The 16833-nt window shown below is 49.2% G+C and overlaps 1 protein-coding gene across 3 annotated transcripts in view; it reads right to left on the minus strand.

Moving 5' to 3' along the window:
* LOC137439683 (phosphorylase b kinase regulatory subunit alpha, liver isoform) overlaps nt 1–16833 on the minus strand; it is a 120041-nt gene that overhangs the window by 76415 nt on the left and 26793 nt on the right. For all 3 annotated transcript variants that reach the window (XR_010986971.2, XM_068135679.2, XM_068135678.2), the window contains exons 6-8: nt 10658–10738; nt 8953–9051; nt 2462–2608 (exon numbers count right to left, since the gene is read on the minus strand). Coding sequence is in view for 2 of the 3 variants with exons in the window: in XM_068135679.2 (XP_067991780.1) it covers nt 2462–2608; nt 8953–9051; nt 10658–10738 (327 nt within the window). In the remaining variant the exon portion in view is untranslated. The remainder of the gene's footprint in view (nt 1–2461; nt 2609–8952; nt 9052–10657; nt 10739–16833) is intronic.

Consider the following 16833-nt stretch of genomic DNA (forward strand, 5'->3'; position numbering starts at 1 on the left):
CCTGTCTCTGACCTCTGCAGGCAATTCCTTCGACCTCATGGCTTGGTTTTTGCTTTGATATGCATTGTCAGCTGTGAGACCTCATATAGACAGGTGTGTGCCTTTCCAAATCACGTCCAATCAATTGAATTTACCACAGGTGGACTCCAATCAAGGTGTAGAAACATCTCAAAGATGATCAAGAGAATTGGGAGGCACCTGAGATAAATTTCAAGTGTCATAGCAAAGGGTCTGAATACTTATGTCAATGTGATATTTCAGTTTTTTCTTTTTAATAAATTTGCAAAATTTCTAAAATCCTGTTTTCTCTTTGTCATTATAGGGTATTGAGTGTAGATTGATGGGGGAAAAAAAATGAATTTAAACGATTTCAGCCTGAGGCTGCAACATAACAAAATGTGAAAAAAGTGAAGGGGTCTGAATACTTTCTGAATGCACTGTGTACATATATATATATATATATATATACATATATATATACATATATATATATATATATATATATATATATATATATATAGTGTCGCGGTTCTGAAAGTGTACATATTTGATTAATAAAGGTTAAAGGTTCTGCCCCCATAGGTAGTCCACGAGCAACACGTAGGTCACCTTAGAACGTTAGTTATTTCTTAGTGTATGTGAGTTAAGGCCATTTCCAATAGTGATACCTGCGTTGTGTAAAATAAATAAATAAATAAGAGGAGGCCCCATTCATTTTGTAGCCCTCCCTCCAATCGACTCCATTGCACACCATCCAGTCTGCACCCCATTCCCCATTGCGCCCATCCAGTCTGCACCCCATTGCCCCTCGCATTAGGATGCTCAAACCAGCCCAAATGCCACGAGGTAAGGCCTGAAAAGGGGGCGGAGCGTGAGGCCAGGGGTGTGGCCACGTCAAGCAGCCATCAAGGGCGGAGCCGGTAAGACCCCAACAACCAACCAGGGCTCGAGTGGGCATGGCTAAGGGGCGTGGTGAGTGCGCATCTACCAGATTCGAGAGGGTTCGCAAAGCGGCGATATATAAATGCGCGCGCAAAGCCCTCTGAACGACTTACGCAACAGTGCTCGTGAAGGACTTACGCAACAGCGCTCGTGCAGAAGGACTTACGCAACAGCGCTCGTGCAGAAGGACTTACGCAACAGCGCTCGTGCAGAAGGACTTACGCAACAGCGCTCATGCAGAAGGACTTACGCAACAGCGCTCGTGCAGAAGGACTGACGCTCTTTACCAACAAGGACTTGGGGGCTGATGCAGCGGCACTCATTGGAGAGGACTGTGCAGAGAGGGCTGATGCGCTTTGATCAAGAGGACGGTCACGTTCGGCTTTGGGTTGCCGAGATTGCCAGTATAACCGCCAGCCGGTTCGTTTATTACGTACGCGGCTAAGCTGTGCAATAATCGCCAGCTTACCGATCCCCCCCATATAATTGTCCGATCCGCGCCACCGACACGCGGAGATCTTGCCTGCCGTCTACCATCTTCACCGCCGTACGAGTCGGGGACCGGAACGAGCTGTGGACGCGATCCTGTGGACCCTCAACCGGACCATCTACAACCCCCGTGTGAGTCTGAGTGTGAACGGGCCCGTGTCCAGGGATAAGTTAAGACTGTTATAAGGCTGCCCTGTGTATCTGCTTCTTCTTCTTTACTGTACATCGCTCCTTCTTCTTCTTCTTCTTCTTCATTGTACAGAGTGTGTAATAAATTACTTGTCCTTCTTCTTCTTCATTGTACAGAGTGTGTAATAAATTACTTGTTCTTCCTGTTTCCTCTTAAATCGACCGTCTGAGTGATTTCTCCATTGGGTAAGCGTGGCACGATCACAACCGCTCCAATCGGGTTAGTTCCCGTTAACGGCCCGAATCGCGGCTCGCTATCGCTCGGCATGTCCACTAAAACTATGGTTCGGGTGGGGTTATTTCCTTGCTTCACGGCCGGTGTTCATGGCCGGTTAGGTAATAAGAATTCGGCTTACAACCCTATTTAACGCCGACCGGAAGGAACGTGATAGCCCCGGATCGCGCCGGCTAGATAAAAGACAAGGGGATTAATTCCCCCTTGGTAAGGGGAAGGCCGACATTTGGAGATCCGCAACAATATATATATATATATATATATATATATACGCACACCAAAAGTCTTAATAAAGATCCAATTATTTAAAAAATTCTAGGAATTTCGTCTATCGATATCCATCGATGTCGGTTGATATGTAGCCCAGTTGTTGCCCCTGTGCGTTCAATGATGCTTTGTGTAATATTCTTACCTGTGTCAACCATCATTGATGGCATAGCTATGCACTTTCTCTGTCAGTTCTTACTGGTGGAGCTCTTAACTTGTGAAGCATAATGTGCTCTGCATCCTGATTGGTCGAATGTACATTTGTCTATGCTGTTTATTTGAAAAACAGAAATAATGCATGCGTTTGAGTGTTTGTGCATGCACAGGTGTGCAAAAAACCTGCAGTTTGCCAACAATCTCAGCTTTGGTGAGCGCAACGAGTGCTGGGTCCTCGACGGCAAAGGCAGGATAAGAGACGACAGACAGAAGTCCGGCATCTATCTCCTTTGAGGTGGAAGCACGAGGCAGCATGGAGTGAAGGATTGACTGGAGGAAGAGAGCAAGGCATTAGATTGAGGAGAGCGTAGAGGAACTGGAAGAGGAAGAGGAAAATACAAAAAAAAGAAAAAAGAAAGAGAAATGATTCCGTGTTACAAAAAAGTTTTAGCTTTTAAACGAACCACGATTCTGTATGCAATATTTTTTTTTTTAATGAAAAAAGTGACAAAAAAAAAAAGAAGTGCTTCAGCTTTAGTACACTTTGACACATCACATTGAAATAAAAGGGGGAAAAAAATGAAAACAGGTATTTTGAGAAGGACAAACAAAGAGGTGGGAAGGAAGCAAAAAAAGAGGACAGAAGAAAGAAGAGAAAGACCTGAAAAGTTCCTTTGGCTTATACTACAAAACGGAATAACACTGTCACACATATAGTAACAAAAGTGAATGGACATACTGATGTCCAATATACAGACTTGGCATTTAATATGGAATATTTTTTTTGTGTGGGTGAACTTACTTTTCAAGATGACTTAGAACCAAAAGTTCATTAGAATTATGTTGAAATTATTCTAGATTTTGTTAATGTGACCTTTAAAAGAAACAAAAACCACATTTGACATTTCAAAGCAAATAAATTGATCCTTGAAAGTGATGTAAACTGATATCGAACTCAATTCACGGACAGTAGTGTTAAACTTCTGTACGTTTTCCAGAAGTACCTCTTTATTTTGCACATTAGCCAAAAAAAATTCAACAAAAACAAAAGCTAAATTATGACTGGGATTACGGACAGTAAAATTACAGTTCAATACTTCGTGTAACCCCCACGAGCATTCAGGAGAGCACGTACACGTCGAGGCATGCTGTTCACGAGATTTGCCAAGGTTTGGACAGGAATCGCTTGCCATGCAGTGACAATAGCCTGCTGCAATTCACGCACAGAGGTAGGCTGCTGGTCCAAGTTGTCGATTTGACACGTTAATTCTGCCCACAAGTTCTCTATCGGATTCATATCCGGGGTCATGGCAGGCCACTCCATATGCTCCACACCACGGTCAGCAAGAAAGTGTTGGATCATGCGAGCACGATGAGGCCGTGCATTGTCATCTTGGAAGACAAAGTTTCCTCGAAAGGCTGCACGAGCAAATTGAAGCAATGTTTCTTCCAGAATGGCCCTGTACTTGAACTGGTTCAGGTTTCCATTCAGAACAACCAGGTCAGTTTTGCCCCCTGCATGAAAGCAGCCCAAACGGTCACCCCACCACCTCCAGCTTGGACTCTTGGCACTATACAATCTTCGTTGTGGGCTTCATGCACTTGTCTGCGCACTCGGACGCGGCCATCTTGACGATAGACCAGAAATCTAGACTCGTCACTGAAGGTCACGTGATTCCAGTGTCCTGGCTGCCATTGACGGTGCTCTCTGGCAAACTGCAATCGGCGCTGGCTGTGTTGTCTGGTCAGGCGTGGCTTTCTCAGGGGACGCCTGGCACGATAGCCTGCTTGAACCAGTCGTTGGTTGACTAGCCTTCTGGATACAGGCACATTTGTCAGTTGCTGCCACTCAGCCCTAAGCCGATTAGCTGACTTGGTACGGCCATTGCAGACTAACCGGTGCAGCTGGCGATCATCTCTCCTTGTGGTTCTGCGTGGACGTCCTGGCCTCGGTATTGGAGTAGGGACACCCCTCTGAGCATTTCGTGTCAGGATCTTTGACACCTGACCTTGAGTGATGCCATACTGCCGAGCAATAGCACGCTGTTTCATGCCAGAATTTCGTAAAGCCACCACTCCATGACAAACAGCATTGCCAAGTTGACGGACCATCTCCAGAGGAAGCGGCAATAACGTTTGTAGACGTGCAGCAGTTGTTTTCCACTAATACAGAACGCAACAACCCTTATATACCCGATTGTGAAGCCAATCGTCAAATGTACCTGTCCTTACATTTTGTCACGCCACCTGTGATATAATCCTGTTATTGACTTCTTGCTGCGAAAGACAATCAGTGACATGGTTCTTTCAACAAAGACATCACCGAAGGGGAAAATAAACTCACCAGATTGATATACTGAGTTCAGAAAGTAAACCCAAGTCAAGAAAAAATATATATTCCATATTAAATGCCAAGTCTGTATAATGTTGACAGAGACAGAGAGGAAGAGGGCGGAGTAATAATCGGAGGTGAGTGTTCTCTGAAATGAATCACGATGAATCCCCACCAAAATAGCAGTGTGCATTGGTCACATGGATTTTCACAAGTTCAATCAAGAACAATCCTGGAGACCATAGTTTCATCCTTATTTATTTACTTATTTATTTATTCATTTATACAAAAATCACAGCTCAAGGAAGAGCGAGATGACAGAGGGGAAAAAGGCAATGCATAGACAATGGGGTGTCTAGCAGGGAAATGAACAAACAGGAAAAGAAGAAGGGAAGGAAACATGGCAACAAACCTGAGGCTCACAAGAGCATGAATGAGGCCAGGACAAGGGCACACAAACCTTGCAAAAAACATACAAAGAAGCTCTCAATAAAACGCACAAGTACATTATGTCAACAAACACAAACAATGACCAAAATCATTAAACAAGACTATTCCGGGACAGGTATCCCCAGTTTGCGAAGGCAGCCTATCAGAGCAGAGGAGATTGTGTCTCGCCAGGAGGAAACCCAAAACTTGCGCTGGGTCAAGCTGGAACACTGGAAACGATGGCATTGTGGTGAGAACGTCTGGTAGGTCGGCAGTTAGATTCCGACCACGACTGAGTGTTACCAAAGAATAATTATTTATTTTTAAATGTACGTGACTGCTTTTTTGCATTACGCTCAACATTTAGAAAATAGAGCACAGATAAACCCTGTGGGTTGACATGTCATGGAGAGAGGCAATTCTCATTAAAATGCCTCACTAACTTTGGAGAAAAACGTGACGTTACAAGACTGTGTGGCCGACGCCCAGAATGCTCCGTGAAGGTATTTACCTTCCACCCAAGGTCTATGGCCGAGTTTGTTTCATTGTTAAAGTAAAGTCTTGTGCCGTCTGGAGTCTCTATCTGCATATGTGTATGTATTTGTGTGTTTGTGTGTTTGTGTGTGTCAGCTATTCCATCGTATAGCCTGAAGGGGAAAAAAAAAAGCCATAATAGCTTCGTCGGCAAAAAGAAGTTTATTATTAAACTTACAAAAAAGATATGCTGGACTTGAAGGCAAAAAGTACCAGGAACGCATTCTGAAAATACAAATCTTTATGGCAAAGACATAAATAAACTAGAACGGCACTCTGTTGAGAGCATACCTCCACCTGGTAGGCCATATCACTCAATGGTGAAGAATCACTTTCAAATTATACTCGTTGGATCTGGGTCCGGATCTTCACCAAAATTGAATCGATTCTTCATTGTCACACACACAACCCATCCAACAGGTTTCGTCCAAATCCGTCCATAACCTTTTGAGATATCCTGCTATGTATCGTTTTTGGCCCTATCTCCCAATGGTGAAGAATCACTTAATAAAATCTAGTAGCCGGATCCGAATCCGAATCTTCACCAAAATCTAATCATTTCATCCTTGTCACATATGGTACATCTCTGCCTAATTTCGCCTGAATCCGTCCACAACTTTTTGAGATATTTTGTTCACAAACAAACAGACAAACGGACAAGCAGGGGTGAAAACATAACCTCCACCCACCTTTGGTGGCGGAGGAAAAAAAGGTATAAATAAAAGTTGCATTAGAAATGAAAAGTTGGGGATGGGGAAAGCAAAACAGAAAAAGAAAGAGAGAGGGGGAGAGGAAGAGGGAATAGATCGGGAGAGGAAGAGGGAAGAGAGGGAGAGAGTAAGGGGGACAAGAGAGGAAGAGGAAGGGGGACAAGAGGAAGAGGAAGGGGGACAAGAGGGGAAGAGGAAGAGGCAAGAGAGGGAGAGGAAGAGGCAAGAGAGGGAGAGGAAGAGGCAAGAGAGGGAGAGGAAGAGGCAAGAGAGGGAGAGGAAGGAGGAAGAGAGGGAGGGAAACAAAATGGAGCAAAGGGATGGACCAAGAGGGAAAAGAAGGGGGGAGGAATATGGAAAATAAGGGGGGAGGAATAGCGAAGAGGGAAGAGAGGGAGAGAGTAAGGGGGACAAGAGAGGAAGAGGAGGGGGACAAGAGAGGAAGAGGAAGGGGGACAAGGGGGGAAGAGGAAGAGGCAAGAGAGGGAGAGGAAGAGGCAAGAGAGGGAGAGAGGAAGGAGGAAGAGAGGGAGGGAAACAAAATGGAACAAAGGGATGGAGCAAGAGGGATAAGAAGAGGGGAGCTAGAGGGAAAAGAAGGGGGGAGGAATATGGAAAATAAGGGGGGAGGAATAGGAAAAGAGGGGGGAGGAAGAGGGAATAGAGGGGTGGAATGAAGAGGGCAGAGAGGGGGAGGGGCAAGTAGGTATAGAATGGGTGGGGAACAGAAGGGGGGGAGAGGGAAACCAAGGGGTGAGGAGAAAGAGGGAACATAAGAGGGGGAGCAATGGGGGAAAAGAAAAGGAGGCAAAAGAAAACAGAGGGGGAGAGGGAGAGGGAACAGAGGGAGTGAAAAAAACATGGCACAAGGAGAAAGGGGGAGCTGTAGAATAATCTGCCACCCTTTTACAATCATTAAATAAGCTAATATTTATTTACTAGTGGGATCACCCGTGGGAATCCCACAGGCATGGACATGTGTGACATTTGGACATCTTCATTAAGTTGCTGCACATTGAATTTTACAAAATGGTTACTGGCAATTTATCAGATCCACAAATGATGTAATCTACACAATTTATTTACTTCTGATAACATGTGAATGCATGTGCGTGCACATGGGAAATACAGTTTGAAATGTGACTTCAAGAGCTCAAATCCTCTCCCTCCCCACCCCCAACCCTCCCACATCACGCACACTGCACCGGGGAGTGGAACACATGCACACTGCACCAGGGAGTGGAGCGCACACACACACGCACACGCACACACACACCACACACACACACACACACACACACACACACACACACACACACACACACACACACACACACACACACACACACACACACACACACACACACACACACACACACACACACACACACACACACAGCCAATTTTCTCAACTTCAGCTGAAACTGAGACTTGAACCACCCAGCAACTGTGATGGTGAATTAGAGTCAAGATAAAGCCATGAGGGAGACTCAATGAACTTTATGTTACAGGCCTTTGAAAATGCATTTCGTTCTATAAACGGTAACTTTTGTTGAATTTTCTTCCCTTTTTTTTTTCAACCGAGTCTGAAACCATGTTAGCGACTGTGAAAAATGAAATGAGATCGAATTAGAGTTGAAATAAAACTGTGAGAGAGAGCAAGACACCAGGGGCCTAACAAAAGAGGCCTCAAAGCTATGCGAGGAAAGAAAATGGTGGATATTTGTTTTTGAAGCCTCTTCCAGAATTGGTGGAGCTACTCTGTCAATGGAGGAGGCCAGACTCACAGACAGACTCACAGACAGACTCACAGACAGAATCACAGACAATCACCTACGGAGAATATAATATAGATCTTTCATGTTCTAAAGCTCATGGATGGAGAACCTGGAACACAAATCACACACAGAATTACACAAGACAACTGCAGACTTGACTTCAGACAAACACAGATGCACACCTTTGGGGAAGTGACAAATTCTCAGGGAACTCAGGGCACTGGTGGTGCCATCTTTGTGACGTTGTTTTCCTCTCCGCAGTCAGCGTGGCAACTGAAGAGGAATTTACTCCCACCATCCAACCACCACACCCTATGTGATAGCAATCCAAGGGGCCTAGCTGTGCTCTATCCTCTAAAGTCTAAATGCTGAGCGTCGAACAAGGAAGCGGTACATACCATTATGAAACTCTGTGGTATAACGAGGCCAAGATCAGAATCAAACCGCCGACCTCCCAGATTCACAGCAGACACTCCAACCACAATTCTTGTCCTTCTTGCCATTTTAAAAAATGTGACATTTTCAGTACGGTTTGTATCTCTTTTTGACGCAGATGATGCGACAAGTTTACGTTTATATGATTCATAGCACATGCTTTCAAATACATGCAATCTCTGCTTTATTCTGAACATGACCGCTCTGTTCTTGGTGGATTGCCACGGCACCGTACATAACACATTGTATGGTACCACTATTTAGAAATGCTCGTCTTTTATCCATTTTCTTTTTTTACAATCTAGGACGACACTATAATTCCTTCAGCAAATGTCAAACACAGCCCTTCTACTTGAGGAGGAGATAGAGAAAAGGATATTTAAAAAAAAAAAAAAAAAAAAAAAAAACGGCAAAATAAAAGGAGAGACAACTGGACAGGATATCAACATGTGGAACCTGGCAATGTTGGACTTCATCAGGAAGCACATGAATGACAGACTTGGGGCCACCATGCGCTCCAAACAGGTCCAACTCGTCTATGGCATCCAGAGCAGCCTGAAAATAAAAGGAAACAAGATAGAGCTTTAACACGGCAGACCCTCGGCTAGGTATTTGTCTGGGAGATCCTTTTCACAAAGTAGAACGCCCAGGTGTCCTATTGACGTGGCCACCCGGGAGCGCTACATCTGCATGCAGATTCACCGACACCAATAGCTCTCTCTTTTTAGTGACGCAAACATCAATTTCCAATGTTGATTAAAAAACGGAATTCTCAAATAAACTTTAAAACATCGAGCACTGATCACGTGCCACACACTTGGAGGCACTGCAGGTACAACTAAAACGGCACTCGGTAGAGCGCATACCTCCATCAAGCTCAGCAGTTTACGTTTGTATCCCACAGATAGGCTGGATCTGCATCCGAAACCGAACCAAAAATCTAATCTGCTTGTTCTTGTCACCTGACCAATTCATCCAGCTAGTTTTGTCATGACTCGTCCGCAACCTTTTGAGAGATCATGCTAGATATCATTTTTGGCCTCATCTCTCAATGATGAAGAATAACTTGATATATTTTTTGAATTCTCGTATCCGGATTGGGATAGTCAGCAAAATCAAATCAATTCTTCCTTGTCACACACCCAACCAATCCACCAAGATTCGCCCGAATCGGTCCATAACTTGAGACATCCTGCTCATAGACAGACAGACAGACAGACAGGGGTGTAAACATAACCTCCTTCACCTTCGGTGGGGAAGGTAATTAAAGTACTCAAAGTAATCTTGCCGGTTGTCGTTCACTGATACAAGGGCAGGTACTGGAATTTTTTGGCAAGTCCACATGTATAGTTTTCTAATCACAGATCAGCAGATTCCTGTCAAGGTGACGTACCTGACTTAGACACTCATATGATGGAGTTTTAACTATCCAAGGAGACATTTTCACATATAGAAAAAGTCACAACATGGTTGCAGGTGCTGTGATGCTCCAAAGGAAATATGGGAATATAATCCTATCCTATCCTATGGTCTAAAATAAGGCAATGTCTGTATGTCTGTTACTTATATAATCGGCTTGGCTATTCCCCACCAAACTTTGCATTCGTCCTTGGGGAACCCAGGGTCAGGTCAAGGGCATTAAATAAATTAATAAATTACCCTCCCCCCTGAGAGTGTGGGGAGGATGACTTTGGATTTTCACCTGTACACTTGGAATAGTGCAAGTGGTTTAACCACTGGCCCCTGCCAGAGGGAGGGGGTATTGTGGTGTGGGAAACTGTCAATTGTGAAAATTAATCCGCTTGCTCCAAGAGGAAGCAGGTACGACAGGTAACAACAAAAAGCAACAACTCAAACTAAAGCATTCTGCTTCTTGCACAACAAGCAGTGCTTCTGGCCTGCAAGGTAATGCCCGTTTTCTCAGGACAAATATTTTGTCTGTAGCTTTGCTGAGGCACAAGTACCGCATTGACCTACAGAGGACACGGTACATTTGGTGAAATAATCTCAAGGAAAGCTGGCAGTGCGTCACTATCGACGACACACATTTTTCCATTCCTCCCCCGACGAGCCCTTGCTGGTCACAGATAAATCACGTTCTTCTTCAAGGTTGAGAAAGCCCACATTGCAATGCAAACGGACAGGGTAGACGGTTTCTAACCTTGGCCATGCCGATAGAGCTGGCATTCAGCTCCGGAATTCCCTGGTTCGTTTTATCACCTCGCTCCCACATGCCGTAGTCCTGCGTCACAAAGGGATGGGAGAAGAGCAGTTCATGCATTTATTATGACCTCTTGGGAATATCATGTCACGTATGCTCTTTTCACATTGAGGTCCACCTCAATAATAAGTTAGCAGAGATAAATGTGCCCCCAAGTTATGGAAAATACCAAAATACCTCTCTAAAGACCAATTTATACACACAAACTGATCCATTTTAAATTCTAAATCTATTTAAAATTCTGTTCCTTCAGGAACTTTCAGGTGTCACTTCAGGAAGTAAGACTAACACATCACCGAATAAATTCCCAAAATCTATTCTCTAAATGCTGAGCATTTTGGAGGAAAAATAAATTATTTGGCTAAAATATTGACCAATTTGGAGGTTTAAAAACAAAAATCTCCAAAGCATGCCAATTGGGTGTCGATTTGTACATTTGTTTGTTTCCCAAACTTTACAACAAGAGTAAAAGGTAAACTGGAACATCCAGGATGTCTTTAGCATCTAAAACATCCTTGAGATTCACTTCCTGTTTCCAGAGTGACAGCTTCCCTACTCTACCCGACATGGCCTGCACTGAAAGCTAAATATACCGTTGTAGATTTGTACATCTGTTTGTTGCCCAAACTTTACAATAAGAGTAAAAGATAAATTGGCTTATTTGGCCTAGCAATTTAGCCCCCAACTCTCGCACCTGTTTGTCGTTCTTTCATCCCATATTCTATCACGCTCCCTATTCCAAACCTCACTAACTCTTCCCTTATTCAGCACTTTCTATTTAAAAAAAACAACAAAACAAGCAAACAAAAATAAGCAGTCTTACCCCATGATTTGATGATCCATTTTATTAGCTCACCTGGAACAAAGTTCAGGTGAGCTTATGCGATGGCACGTCGTCCGTCAGTCAGTCCGTAAATACTTGAAACTTCTTCTCCGAAACCGCTGATGGGATTGCGACCAAATTTGGCACAAATTATATTTGTTGTGTTGTGACTAAGGTTTGTTCAAGGCACTAAGAAAATCTAAGTCTGAGGGGGGCCTACGGGGAGTGAGAATGGGTCCAGGTTTAACCCCCCCCACCCTCCCCCAAAATAGGTACGGTATTTGCTTTTTTCTCAGAAACTACACACACGATTTCGATGAAACTTGATCACAACCTTCACGACCCATGCTGTACCAAAGTTTGTTCACGGCATCAATTTTTTTTTCCCTTTTGGGGGTCTAGGGGGGTTGCTCCCCAAAATGGGTATTTGCTTTCTTATCAGAAATTACACATGCAATTTCGATGAAACTTGACCACAACCATCACCACCCATGATGTACCAATGTTTGTTCAAGGCATTAGAAAAATTAGGGTCTGAGGAGGTGTATGGGGTTGGGGGAGGGCATGTTGCCCCCCAAAGTAGGTATTTTTTTTGTTTGTTTCTTTAAAGTCTTACGATTATGTTTGTATGAGTCTATATGCTGCCCTGTCTTCTAGCAACCATTGAAATTGGTTTAAAATACCTGCAGTCAGTGCAGTATATTGTTTATTCTACCAGGTGAGCACCAGGGGTATTGCCCCTATGTTTATTTGTTGGCTACATGTTCAGCCCATGCACTTCCTCATTGACCCATTCTCTAGCCTTCCCTTTCCTCCGTTCAAATGCCTTCCCTCCGGGGCTGTCACTCGGGAGCAACAATTTGGTTCGGATCTGACTCGGTAATTTTGGCAAAAACTTTGTCGGGTCCCAGATCAACTCAGAACTTGGATAAGTTTGCAATCCATCAAGCGTATGCAAATCAATCACATTGGGATGCATGGACTCAATCTAAGCTGTGTCGACAGGTCCAGCTGGCAACAGCACTGCTCCCATTACAATAAAATGATGGCCGACACAGGAAATGATAGCGATTAATTAGTTACTTGTACGTACGTACGTACACACACACTTCATTCTAAAGGACTTTGTTGTCATAGAATAAAATTGGTACCAATGGAAAGCTAATATTCAATATAACTGGAAGAAACATTTATTTGTTTAATCACAAACTTTTCCCTTTTAAAAGCTTCTTTCTGATTTGAAGAAGCGCTAATGTTTTTGTTTTTTTCACACAGCGGTTCAAACGGAAACATTTCTTATTTTACCAAAACAGGAACCCTTTAGAAGGACATGGAAGGAGCACACACAATTATATGCCGTTGTGGCGGACACAAAAGCCCACTGGCGTGGTGACATCATTCCACGCACGAAGTGGGCGGTGGCCACGCCCGAGGGGTAGGCGTGGCCTCATGATATACACCGGGCGACCAGCCCGGAGGAGTTCAGTGTTACAGTGTAGTCTTACAATAAAGACATTTATATGTTACCGCTTGTCCGCTTCCTCCTTGCTCACAAGCAGCGCGCGTAACGCCGCGCTTTACTGGTGACCCTCGACGTTGGATCTGCCGGAGCGATCCTTCCACACGCGACGCCATCGCCATGGCCGCCTTCGTCAAACTTCCGGAATTTTGGGAGGCTCAGGCCGAAGTCTGGTTCGTCCAGGCCGGAGCCCAATTTCAGCTTCGGCGCCTCACCAACGACGACCTGCGCTACTGCCATGTCGTCGCCTCCCTCGGGCCCGGCACGGCCGCTCGAGTTGTGTCCGTCCTTCGCCACCCACCGGACGGCCACAAGTACGAGGCACTCAAGCGGCTACTCCTAGCCACGTTCGGCCTCACGGACGACGCACGGGCCGATCGCCTCCTGGATCTCCCCGAGCTCGGTGAGACGCGCCCGTCGGTCCGAATGGACCATATGCTGTCACTGTTGGGCGACGAAGCCCCCGGTTCGCTATTCCGGGCGCTTTTCCGTCGCCAACTTCCAGCGCAGGTTCGCCTCGCGTTGGCCGGGACCGGGCTAACGGAACCCCGAGCATTGGCGGCCGAGGCGGACAAGTACTTCGCCGCTTCGGACACGCGGGCGAGCGTTGGCGTGGCCGTCACGGCCTTCGACGCTGATGTTCCACAGCATCATCTTCTACAGCACGCTGATGTTCCACAGCATCATCTTCTACAGCACGCTGATGTTCCACAGCATCATCTTCTACAGCACGCTGTGGTTCAGCAGCATGCTGATACGCACCTCGTGAACGCCGCCACGCCCCGCCCACCGCCGCGGCGAAAACCGCCACCGCGGGGAAACCCGTCGACTCCACCGGCCTGGCGGAGCCAGCCGCGCTCCTCCAGCTCCACCACCTGGTGCTGGTTCCACGCCAAGTTCGGCCACGAAGCTCGGCGGTGTCATCCGCCGTGCTCCTTCAACGGGTCGGGAAACGCCCGGGCCGGCGCTCAATTGTGGCGATGAGCGCCGGCCGTTCGAGCAGCCTGCTGTTCATAACGGACACCTTCTCCGGGCGCCGTTACCTGTGCGACACGGGAGCACAGGTGAGTGTCATTCCCGCCGGCACGTCAGACAAGCACGCCGCGGGTGGGGGCCCCGCGCTGCTTGCCGCGAACGGGACGCCCATCCGTACGTACGGAAAACGCTGCCTCTCTCTGCGGTTTGGAGGGCAGGTTTTCCGATGGACGTTCGTCACCGCCGACGTGCCCATGGCACTGCTTGGCGCGGACTTCCTGTGCGCTAATGGGCTCCTGGTCGACGTCAAGCGCAGACGGCTTGTCCAGGCCGAGACGTTCAGCTCGCTCGCATGTGCGTTGCCCAGCTCAACGAGCGGCTTGCCAAGCGGCTTGCCGAACGATTCGGTTCCGGCCACGTTGGTCTGTACGCTTCCGGCAGCGGACGCATTCACCCGCCTCCTCGCCGGCTTCCCGGCCCTCACGCGGCCCACCTTCTCGGCGGGGGCCGTCAAGCACGGGGTGGCCCATCACATCCCCACCGTCGGGCCACCGGTCTACGCCCGGGCACGCCGCCTCGAGCCGACGAAGCTGGCGGTGGCAAAAGCGGAGTTCGCTACCCTGGAGCGACTCGGCATCGTTTGGCGCTCAGAGAGCGCTTGGGCGTCGCCGCTGCACATCGTGCCGAAGCCCGGCGGGGGATGGCGACCGTGCGGGGACTATCGCCGTCTCAATGACGCCACGACTCCCGACCGCTACCCCGTCCCCCACATTCAGGACTTTTCCGCCCGTTTGGCGGGCAGGTCCTTCTTCTCGAAGGTGGACCTCATACGCGGCTACCATCAGGTCCCCGTCAGGCCGGAGGACGTCCCGAAGACGGCGGTCATCACGCCATTCGGACTCTTCGAGTTCCTGCGCATGCCCTTCGGTCTGAAGAATGCGGCTCAGGCGTTCCAGCGACTGATGGACAGCGTCCTGCGCGACTTGGATTTTGTCTACGTCTACCTGGACGATATCCTCGTCGCCAGCGCGTCCCGCGAAGAGCACCTACGCCACCTCCGCACGCTCTTCGAACGCCTGGGCCAGCATGGCCTGATTGTGAACCCCGCAAAGTGCCGGTTCGGCGCCGCCACAATCGATTTTCTGGGGCACCGTGTCACCAGGCACGGAGCCGTCCCCCTGCCGGCCAAGGTGGAGGCGGTGAAGGGGTTTCCGCGCCCCCGCACGATCAGAGGGCTGCAGGAGTTCCTGGGCATGGTGAACTTTTACCATCGGTTCCTGCCCCGTATCGCCCAGCTCCTGCGCCCCCTGCACGAAGCTCTCCGAGGTAAGCCGGGCAAAGGCGACGTTACCTGGACCGAGCAGATGGACACGGCGTTCACGGGCGCGAAGCTCGCTTTGGCTAACGCCACCATGCTCGCGCACCCGGCGCCCGATGCACCGATCGCCCTCACCACCGATGCCTCGGACTACGCGGTGGGCGCGGTGCACGAGCAATGGGTGCGTGGAGCTTGGCAACCGCTGGCGTTCTTTAGCCGGCAGCTTCGCCCGCCCGAACGCCGTTACAGTACCTTCGACCGCGAGTTGCTCGGACTTCACTTGGCGGTCAGGCACTTCCGCCATCTGCTCGAGGGCCGGGCGTTCACTGCCTTCGTCGACCACAAGCCGCTGATCTTCGCGATGGGCAAAGTCACCGAGCCGTGGTCGGCCCGGCAGCAGCGTCACCTCTCGGCCGTGTCCGAGTACACGACGGACATCCAGCACGTCGCGGGGAAGGACAACCCGGTTGCGGATAGCCTTTCCCGGGCCGTCGCCCACGCAGTCCACCTCGGCATCGACTATGCCCGGATGGCAGCGGACCAGGCCGCTGACCCCGACGTCCAGGCCTTGCGGACCGCCGTCACGGGCCTCCGCGTCACCGAGGTGCCGTTCGACGGCGCGGGCGCGGCCCTCTTGTGCGACGTCTCCCTCGGGCGTCCTCGCCCCATTGTGCCCGCGGGCTGGCAGCGCCAGGTGTTTGACGCCATCCACGGCCTGTCCCACCCGGGCGCGAGGGCCTCCCAAAGGCTGATCGCCGACAAGTTCGTCTGGCATGGCCTCCGGAAGGCCGTCCGCGGCTGGGCCAGGACGTGCCTCGCGTGCCAGCGCGCCAAGGTGCACCGGCACACCCAGGCCCCGTTGGCCCCGTTCACGGTGCCGGAACGCCGGTTTGACCACGTCCACGTGGACCTGGTGGGACCTCTGCCCCCCTCGCGGGGTTTCACCTACGTCCTCACCATGGTGGACCACACCACCCGGTGGCCGGAGGCCGTGCCCTTGGCGTCGACAACGGCGGCCGATGTCGCGCAGGCTTTCATCGCCACCTGGGTCGCCCGGTTCGGCGCCCCCTCAGACATCTCATCCGACCGCGGCCCCCAGTTCACCTCGGAGCTCTGGGGGGCGGTTGCGCAGGGGCTCGGGGTCCGGCTGCACCGAACCACGGCCTACCACCCCCAGGCTAACGGCCTGTGTGAGCGATTTCACCGCTCATTGAAGGCCGCGCTCCGGGCCACCCTCCGCGACGGCGGCTGGGTCGACAGGCTCCCCTGGGTCCTGCTGGGCCTCCGGACGGCGCCCAAGGAGGACCTGCGCGCATCCGCGGCGGAGTTCGTCTTCGGGCAACCGCTGCGGGTGCCGGGCGAGTTCCTCCCCGACTCCACGGCACCATGGTCCGCGGCACAGCAGCGCTCCGCTCTGCAAGAGACCGCCCAGAGGTTCGCCCCGGTGCCAACGGCATGCCACGGGCACCCACCGACGCACG

This window comes from Myxine glutinosa, chromosome 14 (genome assembly GCF_964187855.1).
Source record: "Myxine glutinosa chromosome 14, kmMyxGlut1.1, whole genome shotgun sequence".
Classification (NCBI taxonomy): domain Eukaryota; kingdom Metazoa; phylum Chordata; class Myxini; order Myxiniformes; family Myxinidae; genus Myxine; species Myxine glutinosa.